The 22,615-nt window shown below is 39.7% G+C and overlaps 1 protein-coding gene across 9 annotated transcripts in view; it reads left to right on the plus strand.

The window, feature by feature from the left end:
- ERC2 (ELKS/RAB6-interacting/CAST family member 2) overlaps nt 1–22,615 on the plus strand; it is a 968,268-nt gene that overhangs the window by 366,022 nt on the left and 579,631 nt on the right. For all 9 annotated transcript variants that reach the window (XR_014295433.1, XR_014295434.1, XR_014295435.1 and 6 more), the window contains one exon: nt 989–1,156. Coding sequence is in view for 6 of the 9 variants with exons in the window: in XM_082637445.1 (XP_082493571.1) it covers nt 989–1,156 (168 nt within the window). In the remaining 3 variants the exon portion in view is untranslated. The remainder of the gene's footprint in view (nt 1–988; nt 1,157–22,615) is intronic.

Below are 22,615 nucleotides of genomic sequence, written 5' to 3' on the forward strand. Positions count from 1 at the left end.
ATTAAAGTCTTCCATCACCCCCACGCCCCACATCACCCATGTAAGCTTTTTTTGCAAATGGTCTTTGGAATGTTAACATTTAAAAAATAAAGGTTATGTTTCCTCACTTTATTACGGACACTTGAAAAGCAGAAATTGTAATAATCTAAGTTTTGAGCTAAGGTAGAAATAGGAATTTTTTTGTATGGTGTGTCTTTTTTTTTTTTTCTTTAGTATTTGGAAAGCAGTCTTTCATAATGCTGGAGAATGAGTGTCATTTCCCCAACATTTTCTTCTAGCAGCATTTACTTCCTCTTGGCAACACGTCTTTTTCTAATTTAGGAGTGTTTCTCAACGTGTCAGTCTTGTTCTCCCAGATATCCGTGGCAGAGCTCATTGTATTCTCTGAGGAGAACATGAGCATCCCTGGAGGATGCTGCATGAGACGTGTTGTACCCTCGCTGGGCTCTCAAAGACACAGAGAATTAGTGTGCTTTTTTTCCCCAACCTTTGGTTTTACAACATGAGACATACTACTATTTCATAATGTCTTATTTGATATAAACCTTATATTTTAAAAAATGTATCACTGTTCGGGTGCACATGCAACAGAACTTTAAGGTAGATGTAGGCTTTAAAACACACGGAGGGGCTTCCCTGGTGGCACAGTGGTTGAGAGTCCACCTGCTGATGCAGGGGGCGTGGGTTTGTGTCCCGGTCTGGGAGGATCCCACATGCCGCAGAGCGGCTGGGCCCATGGGCTGTGGCCGCTGAGCCTGCGCATCCGGAGCCTGTGCTCCGCAGCGGGAGGGGCCACAGCAGTGAGAGGCCTGCGTACCGCAAAAACAAACAAACAAACAAACAAAACACACGGAGGTGCCCATGAGCAGTGTTTGATCACACTGCTCAGAAGGTATACTGCTGCCCCTCCCTCCTTGCAGGGCAGGACTGATGGTTACTGATGACCTGTCTGTAAAACTACAACCCTTTTTCTTTTCCCTGATTTCAGGTAGATGCACTGAGATTACGACTAGAAGAGAAAGAATCTTTTCTCAATAAAAAAACAAAACAGCTGCAGGACCTCACAGAAGAGAAGGGGACACTGGCTGGAGAGATTCGAGACATGAAGGATATGTTAGAGGTGAAGGAAAGGAAAATCAATGTTCTTCAGAAAAAGGTGAGTAGCTGACATAAGCCCTTCAGGTTGAGAATTGATATCATCCATGTTTTGTCATTTCAGAGAAACTTTTGAGCACGTGGAAAAGAAGAAATTATTGTTGAAGAATTTTAGATTAGGGAGTATAAACTTTAAATTTACTGGTATTTAACTTACTGGTGGTTGTACTATGTCATTTTTAGCATGACCTGTTGAATTTTCTATTTGATTACCTGGAAACTAAATAGTGATGATTTTTTTTTTCATTTACCATCTTAAACATAGAGATAATTGTACAAATTTAGATAAAAAACTAAAATTTATAGTAAAATTTTTCCTTTTTCCTTACTGAGAATTGAGCAGTGTGTTTTGTGGGTCTTAAAGGTATTAGTTGCATTTTGTATTTACATAAACTTGAGTAGCTCTTATCCTGTGAAACCCATACAGATTTTAGTGTGGGAGGGGTAATGTTTACACCCATTACTTAATTGAAATCACTGAGAGAATGTATAATAAGTTCTAATACAGTGACTTAACCCAGAAGATGCTTGACCTGGTTAGGGCTCTTTCTTCTTTCCTTCTTTCAGCAGTTCATTTTCCCCATTGTAGGGGAATGAGATTTGGGGACAGCACCCAGATTTTTTTTTTTTTTAAGAATTCTTATTTGCTACTGTGTACAATTTTGGTGGGACCATAGGGTCCCTTGCCTTCCGTAAGGAAAAGTGTAGGCAAAAAGAGAAACCAACACCTGCTCTTTTAATAAAAAGAAGCTGTTGGGAAACACAGGGGTCTCAGATTAACAAGCAGGCAGCATGGAAACTGGGCAGGAACCAGTGGGGGAAAGCACGAGCTGGCTGGCCAGGACACTGCCGTAGACAGGCATGTTGCCGGGCACCAGTGCTGCAGCTGCAGGCAAATGGAATCTAACCGGCCCTCCTCTTGGTGTCATTTGCCACTGTCACCTCTCACTTTGTTTATATTGACAGCATCCTACCTGTTTTTCCTGCTTCAACTCTTACCTTTACTACAGGCTGTTCTTAACACAAGCTGGAGTAATTATTTTAAAACATAATATAATTCGTATCACACTCTGACCAAACCTCTCCAGTCACAACCAGGTACCTAATTTGTGGGGCCCAGTGCAAAATGAAAATGTGGGACCCCTTGCTCAGACTTTATTGAGAATTTCAGGATGGTTAAGGAAAGCATTAAACCAAGCATGGGGCTCTTCTGAGTATGGGGCCCTGTGACCCTACGCAAGTTGCATGCCCATGAAGCCATGTCACCATCCTCAGCAGCTTCCATCCTCATAGGATATTGGTGGTCTGATAGATCATATTATTAATTCATTTCTGTTAAGATTTTATAGACAAGGCCCTGGTCACCGTTACAGCTCCAGTTAATTGATACAGGTGATTAGAAGAGGGCTGGGAAGAGACGACTGAGGACCCTTTGAATCAAAGGACTGTCTAGGGCAGGTGGGACTAATAGAGAAATAGTTACAGTGGCAGTTCTTGGAGCATATACTAAGGATTCAAAAGAAGACTTTCATTTAGAATCCCCACCAGCAAATGGTACCGAAAGCTGGCATTTATTGAACTTAACTTATGTTGAACACTGTATGCTAGATACTCTGCTATGGTTATTACGTGCACTATTTACTTACTTTTGACCATATTAACCCTGTGAGGCATGCACAGTTATTAACCCCAGCGATGCTGAGGCTTATGGTAGACTTACCCAAGGTCAAACAACCTAGATACAAGTTTATGTCTTTGGGAGTATAGAATAAAATGATTATTGCAAAATAAGAGAATAAGCCTCCTTTTCCTTTGGCCCTTATGATGACACCAGGTGCAAGAGCAAATCAAGTAAGAACATCACAATTGCACAACCAGGAGTTGAGACTAAGCTCTCTCGTTCTTTTTTTTCTTTTTTAATTGAAGTATAGTTGATTTACAGTGTTGTGCCAATCTCTGCTGCACAGCAAAGTGACTCAGTTATACACATAGAGACATTCTTTTTTTAAATATTCTTTTCCATTATGGTTTATCCCAGGAGATTGTGCTATACATTAGGACCTTTTTGTTTATCCAGTCTAAGCTCCTTCATTCCTGAGGAATAAATGGCAACAATTTTCTCAGTAAAGATTTTGGGAAGGCACTTTCTTTTTATCTTTTTTCTTTTAAAAAAATATTTAATTTATTTGTTTGGTTGTACCAGGTCTTAGTTGCAGCAGGCAGGCTCCTTAGTTGTGGCTTCAGGGCTCCTTAATTGCGACACATGGGCTCCTTCGTTGTGGCATGCGAACTCTTAGTTGCGGCATGCATGTGGGATCTAGTTCCCTGACCAGGGATTAAACCCAGGCCCCCTGCATTGGGAGCACAGAGTCTTATCCACTGCGCCACCAGGGAAGTCCCTGGGAAGTCCTTTCAATGCAGAAGTGACAGTTGGCCACTTTTGCTGATGTGAGTATTTTGCAGAATTTTAAACTTGCCCTCACAGCCAGATTCAAAGGTTTGGGAATCAGTTTGGGAATTCTGAAACAAAGCCAGTTGTGTATTATGGCTCCTTTGGGCAACAGGATCACGATCCCACTTATTTAAGCCATGCTGATAATGGATTTGGGAATATTTCATGTATATTTGGAGAGGTTGTTTAGCTTCAAGTTTTTTTTTTTTTTTTCACCAAGTGTTTACCAATACATTTGGTGGAGGATATAAAACCACTGGCAGGGCCTCCCTGGTGGCGCAGTGGTTGGGAGTCCGCCTGCCGATGCAGGGGATGCGGGTTCGTGCCCCGGTCTGGGAGGATCCCATATGCCGCGGAGCGGCTGGGCCCGTGAGCCATGGCCGCGGAGCCTGCGCGTCCGGAGCCTGTGCTCCGCAACGGGGGAGGCCACAACAGTGAGAGGCCCGCATACCACAAAAAAAAAAAAAAAAAAAAAAACCACTGGCAACATAGTGATGGGGCAGGAGTGCTATTATACCTGCAGTGTGAAAGAGAAATAATTCCTAAAGAAGTGATGCACAAAATTCAGAAACTACTACTTCAGAATGTGGAAATAATACAGAAGCTGACGGGCTAATGAAACACTGTCTTTGGGACTGGGGACTCCTTAGAGTTTTGACCACATTCAGCATAACTGGCTGTTTTAGGGCAGGCCTGGACTGGGACAGCATAAGCTTTGGACTAGGGTATGTTGGCATGGAAGAATAATAAACTCATGTCAATGTCAGAGGTGCAGTATTACTTAATATTTCTTTCTTGTAGACTCTTTGGCAACCAGCACTGTGTTTTGAAGCCAGTAGAACTGGGTATGCTCCTTCCACAGCCATGTTTAACCTGGCCAAGCTAGGCTTGCACCTCATATCTGTCAGCTTTGCCTTCAAAGCCTTGGGTCTCAGAAGTCTTGTGTACTCCATAAGCCATGTGCACAGGTCACATGTCTGGGCAGCAGGCACGGGCATAATGCTCTAAGCATTTTGTTACTTGAGGAAGGAAGTGAAATTGAATAAACAGAGAACCCCAGGTGGCATAATATCTCTGATCAAACTTGTGTAGGAAAACAGAAGTCATCGAGAATGGATTTGGTCCTACCGCCATGTTTCTGGCTCTACTCCATAATGCCAAGAAATGGAATTCTTTTAGTAGGGGTCAAAAAGGTGCATGTATGAAGATGGTTTAGTGGATCATCCCTGTGTGGCTATGATACTGAAGTCAGAGAAGCAGCACAGTTTTCATGCTACAGCCATAGCATTCTGTTCCCATACCTGAATTCAAGCTTCCACTGATGAGGTGCTACCTGACTATTGAGTTTTTGTAGTAAATGTCATAAAACCTTGATGACATTGTACATTTGGAAAGTGTATAATGCCTAGGATTTTAGAACATGGTAGCATTATTTGAACCAGATCAAATTCAGACTGTTATGTAGCTCATAGATGTTATGAGCTTCAGACTGTTCAGACTGTTCAGATGTTATGTTATTCAGACTGTTATGCAGCTCATAGATTCAGACTGTTATGTAGCTCATAGATTCTTGCAGCATAAACTTACTACCCAAGAAAATTTTTTTAAAGCCATTAAATTGGAGAAAAATTCTATCTCCATTTTCATTCTAGGTCTCAGTCCCACAAGCAATGTGAATTTATAGAGCAGAGGTACTTTATTTATTAGGGGTAGAAAAACAGATGGGGATTTCTCTGTAAGCCAAGTTCACGAGCTGCCTACTGAGCTTCATAGATTGCCCCGTGGGTTGGAAAGGGCAGGGAGAGGGGAGTGTAGTTGGCTCCTGGGAATGGTATATATGGACCTGCCCTTTTAGCAGTTTTATTCTACCCATTTGGAAGTATGATGGTGAAAATTCTGAATGACAATAGAGGAAAGAATGCTACAGGAATGTGGTTATTAGCATACTGGATTGCTTCATGAAGTTTATATTAAAAAGTTAAATTTGAGAAGATGGCTAGGGAACATAGAGATTTCCACATGAGTGTAAAATTGACGTAAGGTATGGAGGACTTTCTGACTCAATTGAGCTCTTTCTCAGTGTTAAACATCCAGTTGGACTTTTATATTTATTATTGGCAAACCTCCTAATTTTTTAAACATGTGAAAAATCATATTCATTTTGCATTTACTAGTGTTTCCTACGGGTCAGTCAGTCACTACTGTAGGCCCTGGAGGTTTAGAGAGAAATAAGACATTTTCCAGTCTGCAAGAATCTGACAGTCTGGTTGAGAAGGTAGACTTGTATAATGTGGCATGTTACCAGAAACAAACCACTTGATGGATGCAAAGAGCAGAAGCTAATTCTGGCTACCTTAAGCAAAAGGAAATTTACTGAAGGAATATCCACGAGCTCCAATATCTGGCTGGTAGAACCAGATTAGGGATGATCAAGAACCAGGACAGCTCTAGGAGACCAAGAGAAAGCAGACAGTGCCCTGACCTTGTAACCTGGAGTGTCTGGTCAAGTGTCTTCTCTGCTGATGGCTGCCCTCACCCCTCCCCCACGTCCCCACCCCACACCCTTACATCATGCTGTTGGTCAAGATTCAGAGTCCTGGGACAGAGCTCCAAAGTTCACACAAATGCCTCTCATTAGCAGGATCTAACCAGACCCTACCTAAAAGGAATCTGGGAAATGTGGTTCCAAGCTTTACATCTGAGCTTTCCACTCAGTTCTTGTGTCACTTAGGGAAGTCTTTGCTGACACTGCAGGCTGGGAGAGGTTTAACACTCGTAGATTACCATTTCTTGGCTCACTTTGAAGTTAGGCACCCCGTTAATGAATGTTGGCTTCCCTCCAGGGCTAAGCTCCTTGAGTGCCCCAGCCGTCATCATCTAGATACCTCCAGCTCCTTGCAAAATTCTTGGCAGGTGATGGTCCTCATTCAGTATGCATTTGATGAATAAATTATGTCAGTAAATTCTGAATGAATGAGAACGTGGGAGAAGAGAAATCACTTTGAGATCCCTCCTGGCCCAAGAATATTGTTTGCTGTGAGAAGAGTCATTTGCCCCAGTGAAATGTCAGACCCACTTGTTGTTCCTAGAACAGTGTGTTCTGTGTAGGCTACAAGATGGAACCATCCCATGAGTAATAAAGCACAGATAAGGAAATGATTATTGCTCCACCTGCATCTAACACCTCCAACCTCTGTTCCACCCTGGGAAGGTAAAAATGGATGATGCCTTGAGTAAGGGAGCTTAGCCACTCTTCTTTAATTTTCCCTTTTAATAAAAAGAAAATGTGGCATTTATAGAAAATACTGTTTTGTTCCCCAAAGAGAATGCTTCTTCCTCCAGTTCTCACTTCTAACTTACTGGATTGTTAGAGTCATGGCATTTTATGAGAGTGATACAATGAAATTGCTGATTATCCATGGTAATTTCCAATTATGACCATGCAAATGATAATTTTTATAACAAAAGGGTAATCTACTATTGATTGAATCCTTACTATATACCAGACACTGTGCTAAGGGCTTTGCATTCTTAGGTCGAGTCCTTATAGCAAACCTAACGGCATGTATGTACAATCATAATCGCTATTTTTAAAATGGGAGACTGTGGTTTAGAGAGTGACTTGCCCAGAGTCACATGGCAGGGAGGTGATAGAGCTATTCTTAACCACCACACTATTCTGGTGTTTTTCTATTTATGGTCCTGCTTCCCTCATGAGACAAGTGGGATCATTAACTTTTAGGGATTAGCTGAACTATAGTTTGAGCAATTTACCTGAGGTCGATACACAAGGATGCCTGTTTTTAATACCAAACTGGCAGAGATGCAGCTACTAAATAATGTGATGAAAAATAGGAAAACAGTTAAATTAAAAAGTACGACATCAGATCTGGATTTTTAAAAGTTTATGTTAGTCTGTATTTAGAAAAAAGAAAGATTGTGTTGACCTTCAATTTATGTTTATATTTTCCTCCATGAGATTCTTCACGTACCATTCTAAGCCATTGGATTGTTTTGCAGCTTCCTTTTCAAAGGATTGCACCATTTTTGCTCTCTTAGTAGTTTCACTTTGTTTTGGTTGTTGGCTTTAAGGACTGAGACCTCAAAAGATGATTTGAGATGTCTGAGCATCTTTCCTGGACTAGTTGCAGCTGAACTCATGATTCAGTAGACTCCTCCCTTAGTCTGAGAGGAAGTGGTCTGGGAAGCCATTCCACTTTGCAGGGGGTTGTTCACCTAAGGTCAGACCTCCGTGTAGTCAAGCTCACTACATCTGAAGCCAAGAACTGGGCTGGCACTCAGGGGATGGAGCCACAACCGAGGTGGCTGTGAGTCTAAGGCAGTGGTTCTCAACTGGGGTACACTTACAAGCCCCAACCTTCTGAGGAACAGTTGGCAATGTCTGGAGGTAGTTTTGGTTGCCACAGCTGGAGGATTGCTGCAAGCGTCTGGTGGGTAGAGTCCAGGGGTGCTGCTAAACATCCTACAATGCACAAGAGACAGCCCCTTGGCCTCTGCCAAAGCAAATTACTACCCAGACCTAACCCTGGTGGGGTCCTTTTCTTCCTGTGTATGGACCACCCATCTCATCTTGGATCTCTCTGCTTCCTGCCTTGAGATAGTATTCCTTAAAGTGATTTTTACTTAGTATAACAGACATTTCTCTGTAACATTTTTAGCTACACCTTTTTTCTGGCATGATTATAGGCAGTTTACAGAGGCAAACATCTTGGGTGGGGGGTGGGTGGGTGTGTGTATGATTGAACTCTTAATATTACTTTCTCTTTTATAATTTTCACATATATTAATTAATCTATAAAGAGTATGTATATAGCACTCTTGAAGTATTAAAATTTTTAGAATTATTTAAACTGATCTGACCATACTGATCAAATCAACTAATTTGGAGAGGGGTGGTGGTCAAACTTCAGTTTAGGGAATATATGATAGAAATAAAACATCTGATTTAGACAGAATAGAGATGAGTCACCCAGTTTAAATTTCTTTAGCTAAATGCCAGCATTTCAGTCATCTGGAAAATACCTTTAAGACTAATTTTTTTTTTCTGACAAAAAATGAACTTTATTTTAGCAGCCATTTGGGCTGAAAATATGATCTCTATATTCACATTTAATGCATTTTTCATTTGGGATAAGGTAACATCATTTGTTCATGTTGACTGATCGTAGGTTAACCTACGTTGCTTAAATATTTGCAACTAAAAAATGTATTGTCTAGGTTAGCGTTTGTGATTTGCCCATTTTCTTTGGAAACTGCCTTCTTCAGTAGAAAATATAGGAAAAAGCTAACTTATTATAGTATAATAAATTCTCTGTATGTATTCTCTGTTTGTAGGGTAGCAGTATGTCATTGGGTCTAAGCAAAAGCATCTTTACTCTAGCATCATTTAATACATTGTGTCTTTATTATGGCATGTGGTTGATGTCAAGGGTCCTAGGGCAAATTAAATTCCACAGGACAAACAATCAGGCATGCATGGATGCTACTCTTATCTGGAATTATTTGCCCAATGTTAGCAGTGGCCTAGGGAAGAAACAGCTTGATTTTAACCAGTTGATCCTATTGATCATTTTGCCCCAATGAAGTGATATTTCGAAGGTCACTTTGTGTCTCTTGAGTAGAGATTGTGGCTTCCTTGGTAAGCCTTAGCTTCTTTGATAAGCAATGAATTCATCAGCCTCCTCCATTGTGTAATTGCTTTTTTCCTAAGGGATTTGAGGTTGCCTTTCTCTTAGAGATGACGCTGATGAAATGACATTTTATTATCAAAAGAACCAAAGCTAAAAAATTTACCTTCTGACAGAGCAATTAAAGAGATTTAGCAAGGCTGCTCATTTATTCATGCATTCAGTCAGCATCTATAGGCACTGTACTCAATTAGCTGCATCTTTCTACCCCCTCACTCTATTGAACCCAACTGAATATTATTTGACTTTAAAAGACATGTTAAAATGGGTATGCTGATAAAGCATGGGAAGTCCGGAAGACAGAAAGATATGAGAGAACATAGATCTGGAAGAGACTTGATGAACCCTCCTAGTCCAACCTTTTTATTTTCCCACTCAGGACACAGAGGTTCTCAGAGATGAAGTGACTTGTTTAGGGTCAAAGAACTAATTAGTGACAGAGCCTGGGCTCTGATTACACTTTTACTTTTTCTTCTCTCCATTCCCCTGTGGTAGCTGAGGCCTGGGACATCATTGCCCTATTCTGGCCAGTTTGCCTTCCCTTCCTTCCTACCATTCAGTCATCCAGCAATACATATTCAGCATCTGTATTGGTCTGGATGCTCTGCAGGCACTGGGGGATACAGAGGCCTTTGGAGAAGGTATAGTTTCTGTCCTTTGAGAGCTCACACTCATGGAAAAGACCACTGAGCAGGCAATTGCAGGGCAAAGTGTGATATGTGCTATGCCAGCCAGGTACATGGTTCATGTAGGAGGGTCACCTCACCTATTGTGGGGAATAGGAAGGTCAAGGAGGACTTCTGGAAAAGTTGATGACTAAACTGGGATCTGAGGGAGTAGGAAGTGTTGTTCAGTCAAAGTGGCAAGAATAGTATTTGCAAAGGTTTGGCTGGAAGAGGCAGCACAGTGCATTTGGTGGAATTAGAAGTAATTTAATATAGATGGACCACACTCCCCTGCCTCATTTAGGAAACAAATTTCAGAGAAGTTTTTCTATTCTTTATGTCTTCTAGAAATCAAATATATTTTATAATTAGCTTTGAGAGTCATTTTGACTTCCATATTATGAATGTTCTCTTGCAATCCCTTATGACTTGCTAGTGGCAATAGTGATTATCTGTGTTATTTCAAAATGCAGTTCAGGGCCAGATGGTACTGAGAACTGATTCTTATTCAATGAGAGAGCTGATCCTGAGCCAGGGGAGGCAAATTCTCTTTTAAATAAATATTTGCTTCTGGGTTAAGACCTTATATTCTGTACTCAATTTCAGCATGATGGATTTTTAAAAAGTTTGTTTGTAATTACCTGCAAAACCCCTGAAGATTTAAAATAAAAATGCCCAGAGTGCCCTGACTGTGGCTGCTACCCTAATGGGTACAGGCATTTTGACACATCTGTCAATCTCAGCTGCCAGCTGTTGTTGTTTTGTGGTATGGAATTAGAGGTGTTTGAGCTTTTACAGATTTCAGTCTGGAGCTGGTTCCATTTTTCCTCCCACATACTCCCCAAGCCATTTAATTTAAATCAACCTTAGGTATGTGGGAAGGAAAATTTTCTGTCTGCCTTTTTTACTTATCCTGTGTTTGACAATGGATTCTACCTTGCTGTGAAGAGTTTACACATATCTATATTAGCATTTATCATGTTATATTGTACAGAGAAGTCCATAATTCAAAACTTTTATAATATGTGTCTTAAGTTTCCCATAAGGCTAAATGTAAATTAGAAGTGATGCATTCTTGGGGCACATAACTCCACAGTTATTGTGGGAAAGGGGCACCTTAATATTGTTCTGATATTGCAGTCTTGTTGCCATTTTCCCCCCTTTATCCTTACTTGATTATACTATACCTTTTGCAAACTAAAAGATATAACTGCTTTAAACAGACTGTTTTCCCAGAAGTTGAATTCTAAACTTATGGCACAGGGTATATGGCAGTTTGGGGTCTTCAGCATAGCATTATATCACACTTACATCCTTTTACGATTGCTGGTTTCTGAGAACCAGCAGTAGCACCGACATGGGGACTTCCCTGGTGGCGCAGTGGTTAAGAATCCACTTGCCAATGCAGGGGACACGGGTTTGAGCCCTGGTCTGGGAATATCCCACATGCCGTGGATCAACTAAGCCCGTGCGCCACAACTACTGAGCCTGCTCTCTAGAGCCCTCAAACCACAGCTACTAAGCCTGCACGCCACAAGTACTGAGCCCACATGCCACAACTACTGAAGCCTGTGTGCCTAGAGCTCATGCTCAGCAACAAGAGAAGCCACTGTGATGAGAAGCCCTCGCACCACAATGAAGAGTAGCTCCTGCTTGCTGCAACTAGAGAAAGTCCGCACACAGCAATGAAGACCCAAGGCAGCTAAAAATTAATTAATTAATTAATTTAAAGAAATTATCTAAAAAAAGAAAAAAATAGCACCAACGTGTACTCGACCCTTGGATAATATAATTAGTTGATAAAAGTAATTTATAATTTTAACAAAAGTGCTATGGTAGGTAGAATTCTAAGATGGCCCCCAAGATTTCCCACCTCTCCAGTATATATTCCTTGAATAATGCCCAGGACTGTGAATATGATGGATTTAACATAGATTATGTTGTATGGCACAGATGACTTTAAGAAAGAGAGATTATCTGGGTAAGCTTGACCTAATCATATGAGCCCTTTAAACATGGATTCTAAGGTCAGAGTCAGGGAAGTCACAGATTCAAAATAGGAGAGGGATTCACTGCATGAGAAGTTCTCCACTGTTGATTTGAAGATGGAGGGGACCACATGGCATGGAATGCAACAACCCCTGGAGCTGAAAGTGACTCCCAGTGACAACAGCCAGGAAGCAAGTACCTCAGTCCTAAGACCACAGGAAACTGAATTTTGCCAATAACAAGAGTAAGATTGGAAGTGTTTTTCTTCCCTCTAGAGCCTCCAGACAAATATTCATTCTGGCCAACACTCCGATTTCATCCTCAGGATACCCTGAATAGAGACCCCAGCCACACTGTACTGGAAATCTGACCTACAGAATTGTGAGCTGATAGATGGATGTCATTTTAAGCCACTGGATTGGTGGTATTTTGTTGCACAGCAATAGAAAACTGATACAAGTGCATATTAATATAACTGTTCAGTAGTAATAAACCTGTCACAGAAATCCAGAGGCAAGTGGAGAGTAGTGGAGTTCACAGGATACTTACAAGGAGTGTTGGCTCACTAAAGTGGTATTGCTTGTAACTGTAATGAAAGCAGTTTCCTGTGCCTTTGACTGCTCAGTTTAGAAACCATGGAAGTTGGATGAATTTTTATAATTTGAGGGGGATTTGCATGATTTCAAAATGTATGCCTAGGAATGAAGCTTTATTACACTTCTCAGGTTGTATTACTTCAGGTTGCATAACTGAGATTTCTTGAAGTATGATATTATGTGTTTGTTTCCCCATTAAATCCTGAGCTCAGCCGATGAAGCCACTGGGTCTTACTCATCTTCTTATCCCTAGCAACAAGCACAGTGCTTGGCACCTTGTAGTGCTTAGTAAGTGTTAGTTGGAAAGTTGAAATGTGATGGCACGAATAAACAAATCTCTCCAAAGTTCTGGTGAGATTCAGGATGAGTAAACAAATAAGAATGGTTGTGTTCCAATAAAACTTTATTTACAAAACAGGCAGTGGATCAGATTTGGCCCATGGGCTATAGTTTGCTGAGCTCTGGGGTAGATCACAAGTTACTATAGCCTAAAGGCAATTCTAACATATAACAACCTTCATGGCAAGTTTGAGATTTTTAAAAAATATACTCCAAATATTTGATAGAGCTGAACAAGGTGTACTTCTTTGAGGGGCTGTATTTACTATTTGCCTCAGACATTCCTGTTGGTGCAATGGAAAGTAAGTCACTTGCTTCCAAGGATAAGTTCTTCCCAAGTTTCTGTTGCATTCTGCTGCTTTTTTGTGAGTAAAGTCTGAATGAAGCAAAGCTAAGCAAATACGATGCTCGAATGAATAGCACTGATTGACTTGGGTGGGAATATTTCTTTAGTATTGAAATATGAAGTTAAATTCTTTAGGTTGCATATGGCACTTTGACTTATAAAAGGCTATAAAGGGTAGCACATACATACACTGAGGCTTTCTCCAAATTATGAATGTTTGTGAACTTGTGAACAGCTGGAGGCATAGACGAGGGTGGCCAGATGGGAAGGTAGGAGTAGAGGCAAAGATTCTTTGCTGCCGTTCTGTGTTACCAACACTTTTCATTAGAGCTTGCAGGGGAGGGTCTTTGAAAAGAAATAGAGGCAGGTAGGAAGTGTCAGGTAGCTGGGGGAAAGACAAATATGGGGGTAGTAGACCAAAGCTACTTCATCTACTGATTCTTCACCTAGGAATTCATTCTAAGAAAAAATTAAGGAAGTAGGCATAGATTTAGTCACAGCCTTGTTCATAGCATGGTTCTTTAATTTAAAAAAAAATTTTACCTGAAGAGTGAAAATATTATAAAGTGGAGGAGTGAATAAATAAATGATGGTATATTTCTACATAGAAATCCAGCCAACAGAAATGACATGGAAAGATATTCACATTATTTTGCTAAGTGAAATAAACTGTCTACAATACGTATGTATGGAAAATGAGAATGCCTGTTTTCTCACACCCTCACCACCATATGACCCTATTTTTGTTTTAAAAAATTTTTTACACACATATACATATATGCACGCATCAGCAAAATTAGTTTGTTAAGAGCATGGACTGTGTCAAGCCTGGCTTTGAATCTCACCTTAAGGACATTTTAACCTTAGGCAAGTTACTTACAATTTCTCTGCCTCATTTTCCCTATCTTTAGAATGAGGATGAGCTGACTTTCCGTCTCAGTTCTTCTCAGTGTAGTAGTAGGTGTTCAAAGGAGTATTGTTGAATGCACAAGGTGCCCATTACTGCTGGTGCACAGGTAATTATTATTTTATATTAAAAATCAGAATTTAAATGTTGGACCCATCAACTCTTTCAGAGAGCTAGGAAAGAAAACTAAATTACTTTGTAAGGATTACTTAAAATTGATCTTTATATTTACATACAGTAAAATTCACTCTTTGTGTTACAGTTCTGTGGGTTTTGACAAAAGCATAGAGCTGTATAACTACCTTCACAGTCATGATACAGGACACTTGTGTCACGTCAAAACCTCCCTTGTGCTGCCCTCTCTGTAGTCAGCCCTTCTTCTCAGCCCCCAATCCCTGGCAACCACCAGTTTGTTCCCCATGCTGATAGTTTTGCCTTTTCCAGAATGTCATAGAAATAAAAGTATACAGCATATAGCCTTTTGCATCTGGCTTCTTTCACGTGGCATAACGCATTTGAAATTCATCCATGCTATAGCCTTTATCAATAGTTCATTCTAAAGATAAAACTTCTAAAGATAATGCCTATTATTTATGAAACATCTGTATCATAGCCACACAAGTGTTTTTTTTGTCCCTGAGGTTGCCCTGAAGCCAGAGTTGTGACAGTATAGAATGTTAGCACTGAAGAAGACTTGAGAAGCAGCCTGGTCTGATTCAGCCTGTTGAGGAGGTGAGGGTTCTGAGAGCCAGAAATCAGACACATAACCTCAGGTGAGCTCAAGTCAGACTTAAGACCAGAATTCAGAGCTTTGATGCTAAACTAGCAAAATTATATTGGAGGTCAGATAGGGGAAACCATTTTAGTGATGAACTAGTGGAAAGGTCCCTGAAGAGCAGTGAGATGGTGGGGGCGGGGAGGGGGACTATATGCGTGTGTGCATCTGATATGATGTATTGTGTTGAAATGATGACCTTAAATTGCTTTTAGAAAGAGAACAAACTAGCACATTTTTGTGTTTAGGTTGAGAAGAAAGGACCTTCTATCATTATTATTTGTTTAAATGAAGTATAGTTGATGAATAGTATTATTTAAGGTATAGGTGTACAATATTGTGATTCACAATTTTTAAATGTTATACTCCATTTATAGCTATTATTAAAAATTAGCTATATTCCCTGTGTTGTACAATATATCTTTTTAGTTTATTTTATACATAATAGTTTGTAACTCTTAATCCCCTACCTTCGGATTGCCCCTCCCCCTTCCCTCTTCCCACTGGTAACCACTAGTTTTGTGCTTTATATCTGTGAGTCTGTTTCTTTTTTGTTATATTTACTAGCTTGTCTTATTTTTTAGATTCCACATATAAAGTATATCGTACAGCATTTATCTTTTTCTGACTTACTTCACTTAGCAGAATACCCTCCAAGTCCATCCATGTTGTTGCAAATGGCGAGGGGTGAGTTTGTGTAATCTACCTCAACTTTCTATCATTCATAGTAAGCACTGGTTTGGAGAGTGGCCAGCAGGTATCACAGTTGTTGCTTTCACCCCAGGGGTGTGTAATATATATGGTAATTGGCAGGTTAGCAGACATTTGGTCTGTCCAAAATGTCCAGTAGACATTTAGTGCATGCCAAAAGGTCCTTGATATTTGGTCCTGTCCAAAACCATTTGGCTTGGACCTAATATGCTCATGGACATTTTGGGTAGGACCAAACTTTAAGGACCTTTTGGCATGGTCCAAATGTCTTTATGGATATTTTGGACAGGACCAAATACGACCAAATATCAAGGATGTTTTGGCATGGGCCAAATGTCTTATGGACATTTTGGACAGGACCGGATGTCCTGCAAGTATTGGCTAAGTCTTTTAAACATGTAAGCTTGGTTTGATGAGCACCAGATCCCCACAGAAAGCTCACACCAGATCCTGCAGTGTGCAGAGGTGTGTAGTTTGCTTTGAAGCCTAAATTAGAATGAGTCCTTTTATTGTCTATTATTTATCCTGTTTATGTTTTATTTCTAAAGGCATAGTACTACTTTATCTAAAAATAACTAGATAACATATAAGTACCATATTATATCTCTGCCTTTAAGAAATAAATAGATTTTTATTAAAAATTGAATAAGGTTTTTAAAAATGATATCTCTTGAGGGGAGGAACCAAGATGGAGGAGTAGAAGGATGTGCTCTCACTCCCTCCTGTGAGAGCACCAGAATCACAACTAGCTGTTGGACAATCATCAACAGGAAGACACTGGAACTCACCAAAAAAGATATCCCACGTCCAAAGACAAAGGAGAAGCCACAATGAGATGGTACGAGGGGCACAATCACAGTAAAATCAAATCCCATAACTGCTGGGTGAGTGATTCACAGACTGGAGAACACTTCTACCACAGAAGTCCACCCACTGCAGTGAAGGTTCTGAGCCCCACGTCAGGCTTCCCAACCTGGGGGTCCAGCAACGGGAGGAAGAATTCCTAGAGAATCAGACTTTGAAGGCTAGTGAGATTTGATTGCAGGACTTCGACAGGACTGGGGGAAACAAAGACTCCACTCTTGGAGGGCACACACAAAGTAGTGTGCTCATCAGGACCCAGGGGAAGGATCAGTGACCCCACAAGAGACTGAACAAGACCTACCTGCTAGTGTTGGAGGGTCTCCTGCAGAGGCGGGGGGTGTCTGTGGCTCACCGTGGGGACAAGGACACTGGCAGCAGAAGTTCTGGGAAGTAATCCTTGGCGTGAGCCCCCCCAGAATCTGTCATTAGCCCTACCGAAGAGCCCAGGTAGGCTCCAGTGTTGGGTCACCTCAGGCCAAACAACAGCCCCACCCATCAACAGTCAAGCAGATTAAAGTTTTACTGAGCTCTGCCCACCAGAGCAACAGTCAGTTCTAGCCACCACCAGTCCCTCCCATCAGGAAACTTACACAAGCCTCTTAGATAGCCTCATCCACCAGAGGGCAGACAGCAGAAGCAAGAAAGAACTACAATCCTGCAGCCTGTGGAACAAAAACCACATTCACAGAAAGACAGACAAGATGAAAAGGCAGAGGGCTATGTACCATATGAAGGAACAAGATAAAACTCCAGAAAAACAACTAAATGAAGGGGAGATAGGCCACCTTCCAAAAAAAGAATTCAGAATAATGATAGTGAAGATGATCCAGGACCTCGGAAAAGGAATGGAGGCAAAGATTGAGAAGATGCAAGAAATGTTTAACGAAGACCTAGGAGAATTAAAGAACAAACAAACAGAGATGAACAATACAACAACTGAAATGAAAACTACACTAGAAGGAATCAATGGCAGAATAACTGAGGCAGAAGAACAGGTAAGTGACCTGGAAGACAGAATGGTGGAATTCACTGCTGCAGAACGGAATAAAGAAAAAAGAATGAAAAGAAATGAAGACAGCCTAAGAGACCTCTGGGACAACATTAAATGCAACAACATTCTCATTATAGAGGTCCCAGAAGGAGAAGAGAGAGAGAAAGGACCCGAGAAAATATTTGAAGAGATTATAGTCGAAAATTTCCCTAACATGGGAAAGGAAATAGCCACCCAAGTCCAGGAAGTGCAGCAAGTCCCATACAGGATAAACCCAAGGAGGAACACACTGAGACACATAATAATCAAATTGGCAAAAATTAAAGACAAAGAAAAATTATTGAAAGCAGCAAGGGGAGAATGACAAATAACATACAAGGGAACTCCCATAAGGTTATCGGCTGATTTCTCAGCAGAAACTCTACAAGCCAGAAGGGAGTGGCATGAGATACTTAAAGTGATGAAAAGGAAGAATCTACAACCAAGATTACTCTACCCCACAAGGATCTCATTCAGATTCAACAGAGAAATCAAAAGCTTTACAGACAAGCAAAAGCTAAGAGAATTCAGCACCACCAAAACAGCTCTACAACAAATGCTAAAGGAACTTCTCTAAGTGGGAAACACAAGAGAAGAAAACGATCTACAAAAACAAACCCAAAACAATTAAGAAAATGGTCATAGGAACATACATATCGATAATTACCTTGAACGTGAATGGATTAAATGCTCCAACCAAAAGACATAGACTGGCTGAATGGATACAAAAACAAGACCCATATATATGCTGTCTACAAGAGACCCATTTCAGACCTAGGGACACATACAGACTGAAAGTGAGGGGATGGAAAAAGATATTCCATGCAAATGGAAATCAAAAGAAAGCTGGAGTAGCAATACTCATATCAGATAAAATAGACTTTAAAATAAAGAATGTTACAAGAGACAAGGAAGGACACTACATAATGATCAAGGGATCAATCCAAGAAGAAGATATAACAATTATAAATATATATGCACCCAACATTGCACCTCAATACATAAGGCAACTCTAACAGCTATAAAAGAGGAAATCGACAGTAACACAGTAATAGTGGGGGACTTTAACACCTCACTTACACCAATGGACAGATCATCCAAAATGAAAATAAGGAAACACAAGCTTTAAATGACACAATAGACCAGATAGATTTCATTGATATTTATAGGACATTCCATCCAAAAACAACAGATTACACTTTCTTCTCAAGTGCCCACAGAACATTCTCCAGGATAGATCACATCTTGGGTCACAAATCAAGCCTTAGTAATTTAAGAAACTTGAAATCATATCAGGTATCTTTTCCGACCACAACACTATGAGATTAGAAATGAATTACAGGTTAAAAAAAGGTAGAAAACACAAACACATGGAGGCTAAACAATACGTTACTAAATAACCAGGAGATGACTGAAGAAATCGAAGAGGAAATAAAAAAATACCTAGAGACAAATGACAATGAAAACACGATGATCCAAAACCTCTGGGATGCAGCAAAAGCAGTTCTAAGAGGGAAGTTTATAGCTATACAAGCCTACCTCAAGAGACAAGAAAAATCTCAAACAATCTAACGTTACACCTAAAAAAAACTAGAGAAAGAAGAACAAACAAAACTCAAAGTTAGCAGAAAGAAAGAAATCATAAAGATCAGAGCAGAAGTAAATGAAATAGAAACAAAGAAAACAATAGCAAAGATCAATAAAACTAAAAGCTGGTTCTTTGAGAAGATAAACAAAATTGATAAACCATTAGCCAGACTCATCAAGAAAAAGAGGGAGAGGACTCAAATCAATAAAATTAAAAATGAAAAAGAAGTTACAACAGACACCACAGAAATACAAAGCATCCTAAGAGACTACTACGAGCAACTCTATGCCAATAAATTGGACAACCTGGAAGAAATGGACAAATTCTTAGAAAGGTATAACTTTCCAAGACTGAACCAGGAAGAAATAGAAAATATGAACAGACCAATACAAGGAATGAAATTGAAACTGTGATTAAAAATCTTCCAGCAAACAGAAGTCCAGGACCAGATGGCTCCACAGGTGAATTCTATCAAACATATAGAGAAGAGCTAACACCCATCCTTCTCAAACTCTTCCAAAAAACTGCAGAGGAAGGAACACTCCCAAACTCATTCTGTGAGGCCACCATCACCCTGATACCAAAACCTGACAAAGATACTACAAAAAAAAATTTCAGACCAATACCACTGATGAATATAGATGCAAAAATCCTCAACAAAATACTAGCAAACAGAATCCAACAACACATTAAAAGGATCATACACCACGATCAAGTGGGATATATCCCAGGGATGCAAGGATTCTTCAATATACGCAAATCAATCAGTGTGATACACCATAATAACAAATTGAAGAATAAAAGCCACATAATCATCTCAATAGATGCAGAAAAAGTTTTTGACAAAATTCAACACCCATTTATGATAAAAACTCTCCAGAAAGTGGGCAGAGAGGGAACCTACCTCAACATAATAAAGGCCATATATGACAAACCCACAGCAAACATCATTCTCAATGGTGAAAAACTGAAAGCATTTCCTCCAAGATCAGGAACAAGACAAGGATGTCCACTCTCACCACTATTATTCAATATAGTTTTGGAAGTCCTAGCCACAGCAATCAGAGAAGAAAAAGAAATAAAAGGAATACAAATTGGAAAAGAAGAAGTAAAGCTGTCACTGTTTGCAGATGACGTGATACTATACATAGAGAATCCTAAAAATGCCACCAGAAAACTACTAGAGCTAATCAATGAATTTGGTAAAGTTGCAGGGTACAAAATTAATGCATGGAAATCTCTTGCATTCCTATACACTAATGACGAGGAATCTGAAAGAGAAATTAAGGAAACACTCCCATTTACCATTGCAACAAAAAGAATAAAATATCTAGGTATAAACCTACCTAGGGAGACAAAAGACCTGTATGCAGAAAACTGTAAGACACTGATGAAAGAAATTAAAGATGATGGCAACAGATGGAGAGATATACCATGTTCTTGGAGGAAGAATCAATATTGTGAAAATGACTATACTACCCAAAGCAATCTACAGATACAATGCAATCCCTATCAAATTACCAAAGGCATTTTTTACGGAACTAGAACAAAAAATCTTAAAATTGGAGACACAAAAGACCCCGAGTAGCCAAAGCAGTCTGGAGGGAAAAAAATGGAGCTGGAGGAATCAGACTCCCTGACTTCAGACTATACTACAAAGCTACAGTAATCAAGACAATATGGTCCTGGCACAAGAACAGAAACATAGATGAATGGCACAAGATAGAAAGCCCAGAGATAAACCCACGCACCTATGGTCAACTAATCTATGACAAAGGAGGCAAGGATATACAATGGAGAAAAGACAGTCTCTTAAATAAGTGGTGCTGGGAAAACTGGACAGCTACATGTAAAAGAATGAAATTAGAACACTCCCTAACACCATACAGAAAAATAAACTCAAAATGGGTTCGAGACTTAAATGTAAGACCGTACACTATCAAACTCTGAGAGGAAAACATAGGAACACTCTTTGACATAAATCACAGCAAGATCTTTTTTGATCTACCTCCTAGAGTAATGGAAATAAAAACAAAAATAAGCAAATGGGACCTAATGAAACTTAAAAGCTTTTGCACAGCAGAGGAAACCATAAACAAGACGAAAAGACAACCCTCAGAATGGGAGAAAATATTTGCAAACGAATCAGTGGACAAAGATTAATATCCAAAATATATAAACAGCTCTTGCAGCTCAGTATTAAAGAAACAACCCAATCAAAAAATGGGCAGAAGACCTAAATAGACATTTCTCCAAAGAAGACATACAGATGGCCAAGAAGCACATGAAAAGCTGCTCAACATCACTAATTATTAGAGAAATGCAAATCAAAACTACAATGAGGTATCACCTCACACCAGTTAGAATGGGCATCATCAGAAAATCTACAAACAACAAATGCTGGAGAGGGTGTGGAGAAAAGGGATCCCTCTTGCACTGTTGGTGGGAATGTAAATTGATACAGCCACTATGGAGAACAGTATGGAGGTTCTTTAAAAAACTAAAAATAGAATTACTGTATGATCCAGCAATCCCACAACTGGGCATATATGCAGAGAAAACCATAATTCAAAAAGACACATGCACCCCAGTGTCCATTGCAGCACTATTTACAATAACCACGTCATGGAAGCAACCTCAATGCCCATCGACAGACGAATGGATAACGAAGTTGTGGTATATATATACAATGGAATATTACTCAGCCATAAGAAGGAACAAAATTGAGTCACTTGTTGAGACGTGGATGGATCTAGAGACTGTCATACAGAGTGAAGTGAGTCAGAAAGAGAAAAACAAGTATCGTATATTAAAGCATGTATGTGGAACCTAGAAAAATGGTACAGATGAACCTGTTTACAGGGCAGAAGTTGAGACACAGATGTAGAGAACAAACGTATGGATACCAAGGGGGGAAAGCGGCGGCAGGGTGGGGATGGTGGTGTGGTGAATTGGGCAATTGAGATTGACATGTATACACTGATGTGTATAAAACTGATGACTAATAAGAACCTGCTGTATAAAAAAATAAAATTCAAAAATTAAAAAAATAATATTATCTCTTACATCTATATCAAATATTTATCCATTTTTATTACATAATGCAATGAGCAAAATAAATATTTAATCTTAAGGAAAATTCAGAGTTATGGTTTATAATATAAAAAACTTCTATAAATAACATTAAGCATTTATTTGCTAATTTAAATGGTCACAGTAACGCAAGTTTTTACCCATGTGCATATCAGCTCATTTTCCTCTACCTTATTTTAAACCTTCTTTTTGATATTTTTATAGCAGTTGGTTGAATGTCATAGATACAGAACTTAGTTAGGCATCCAAGGTGATTTATATATTGTCCTTACAATAACTTCAACTGAAATCTTTGCTAAACATGGCAATTGTCATAAGGAAATATACATTGTTTGTCATGTTCAAATCTGAACTCTTGGAAACAGTTTTTTAAGGGACTGTAATTGTGTCTTTAGTT

Source organism: Mesoplodon mirus, assembly GCF_964341445.2.
Source record: "Mesoplodon mirus genome assembly, chromosome: 12".
Classification (NCBI taxonomy): domain Eukaryota; kingdom Metazoa; phylum Chordata; class Mammalia; order Artiodactyla; family Ziphiidae; genus Mesoplodon; species Mesoplodon mirus.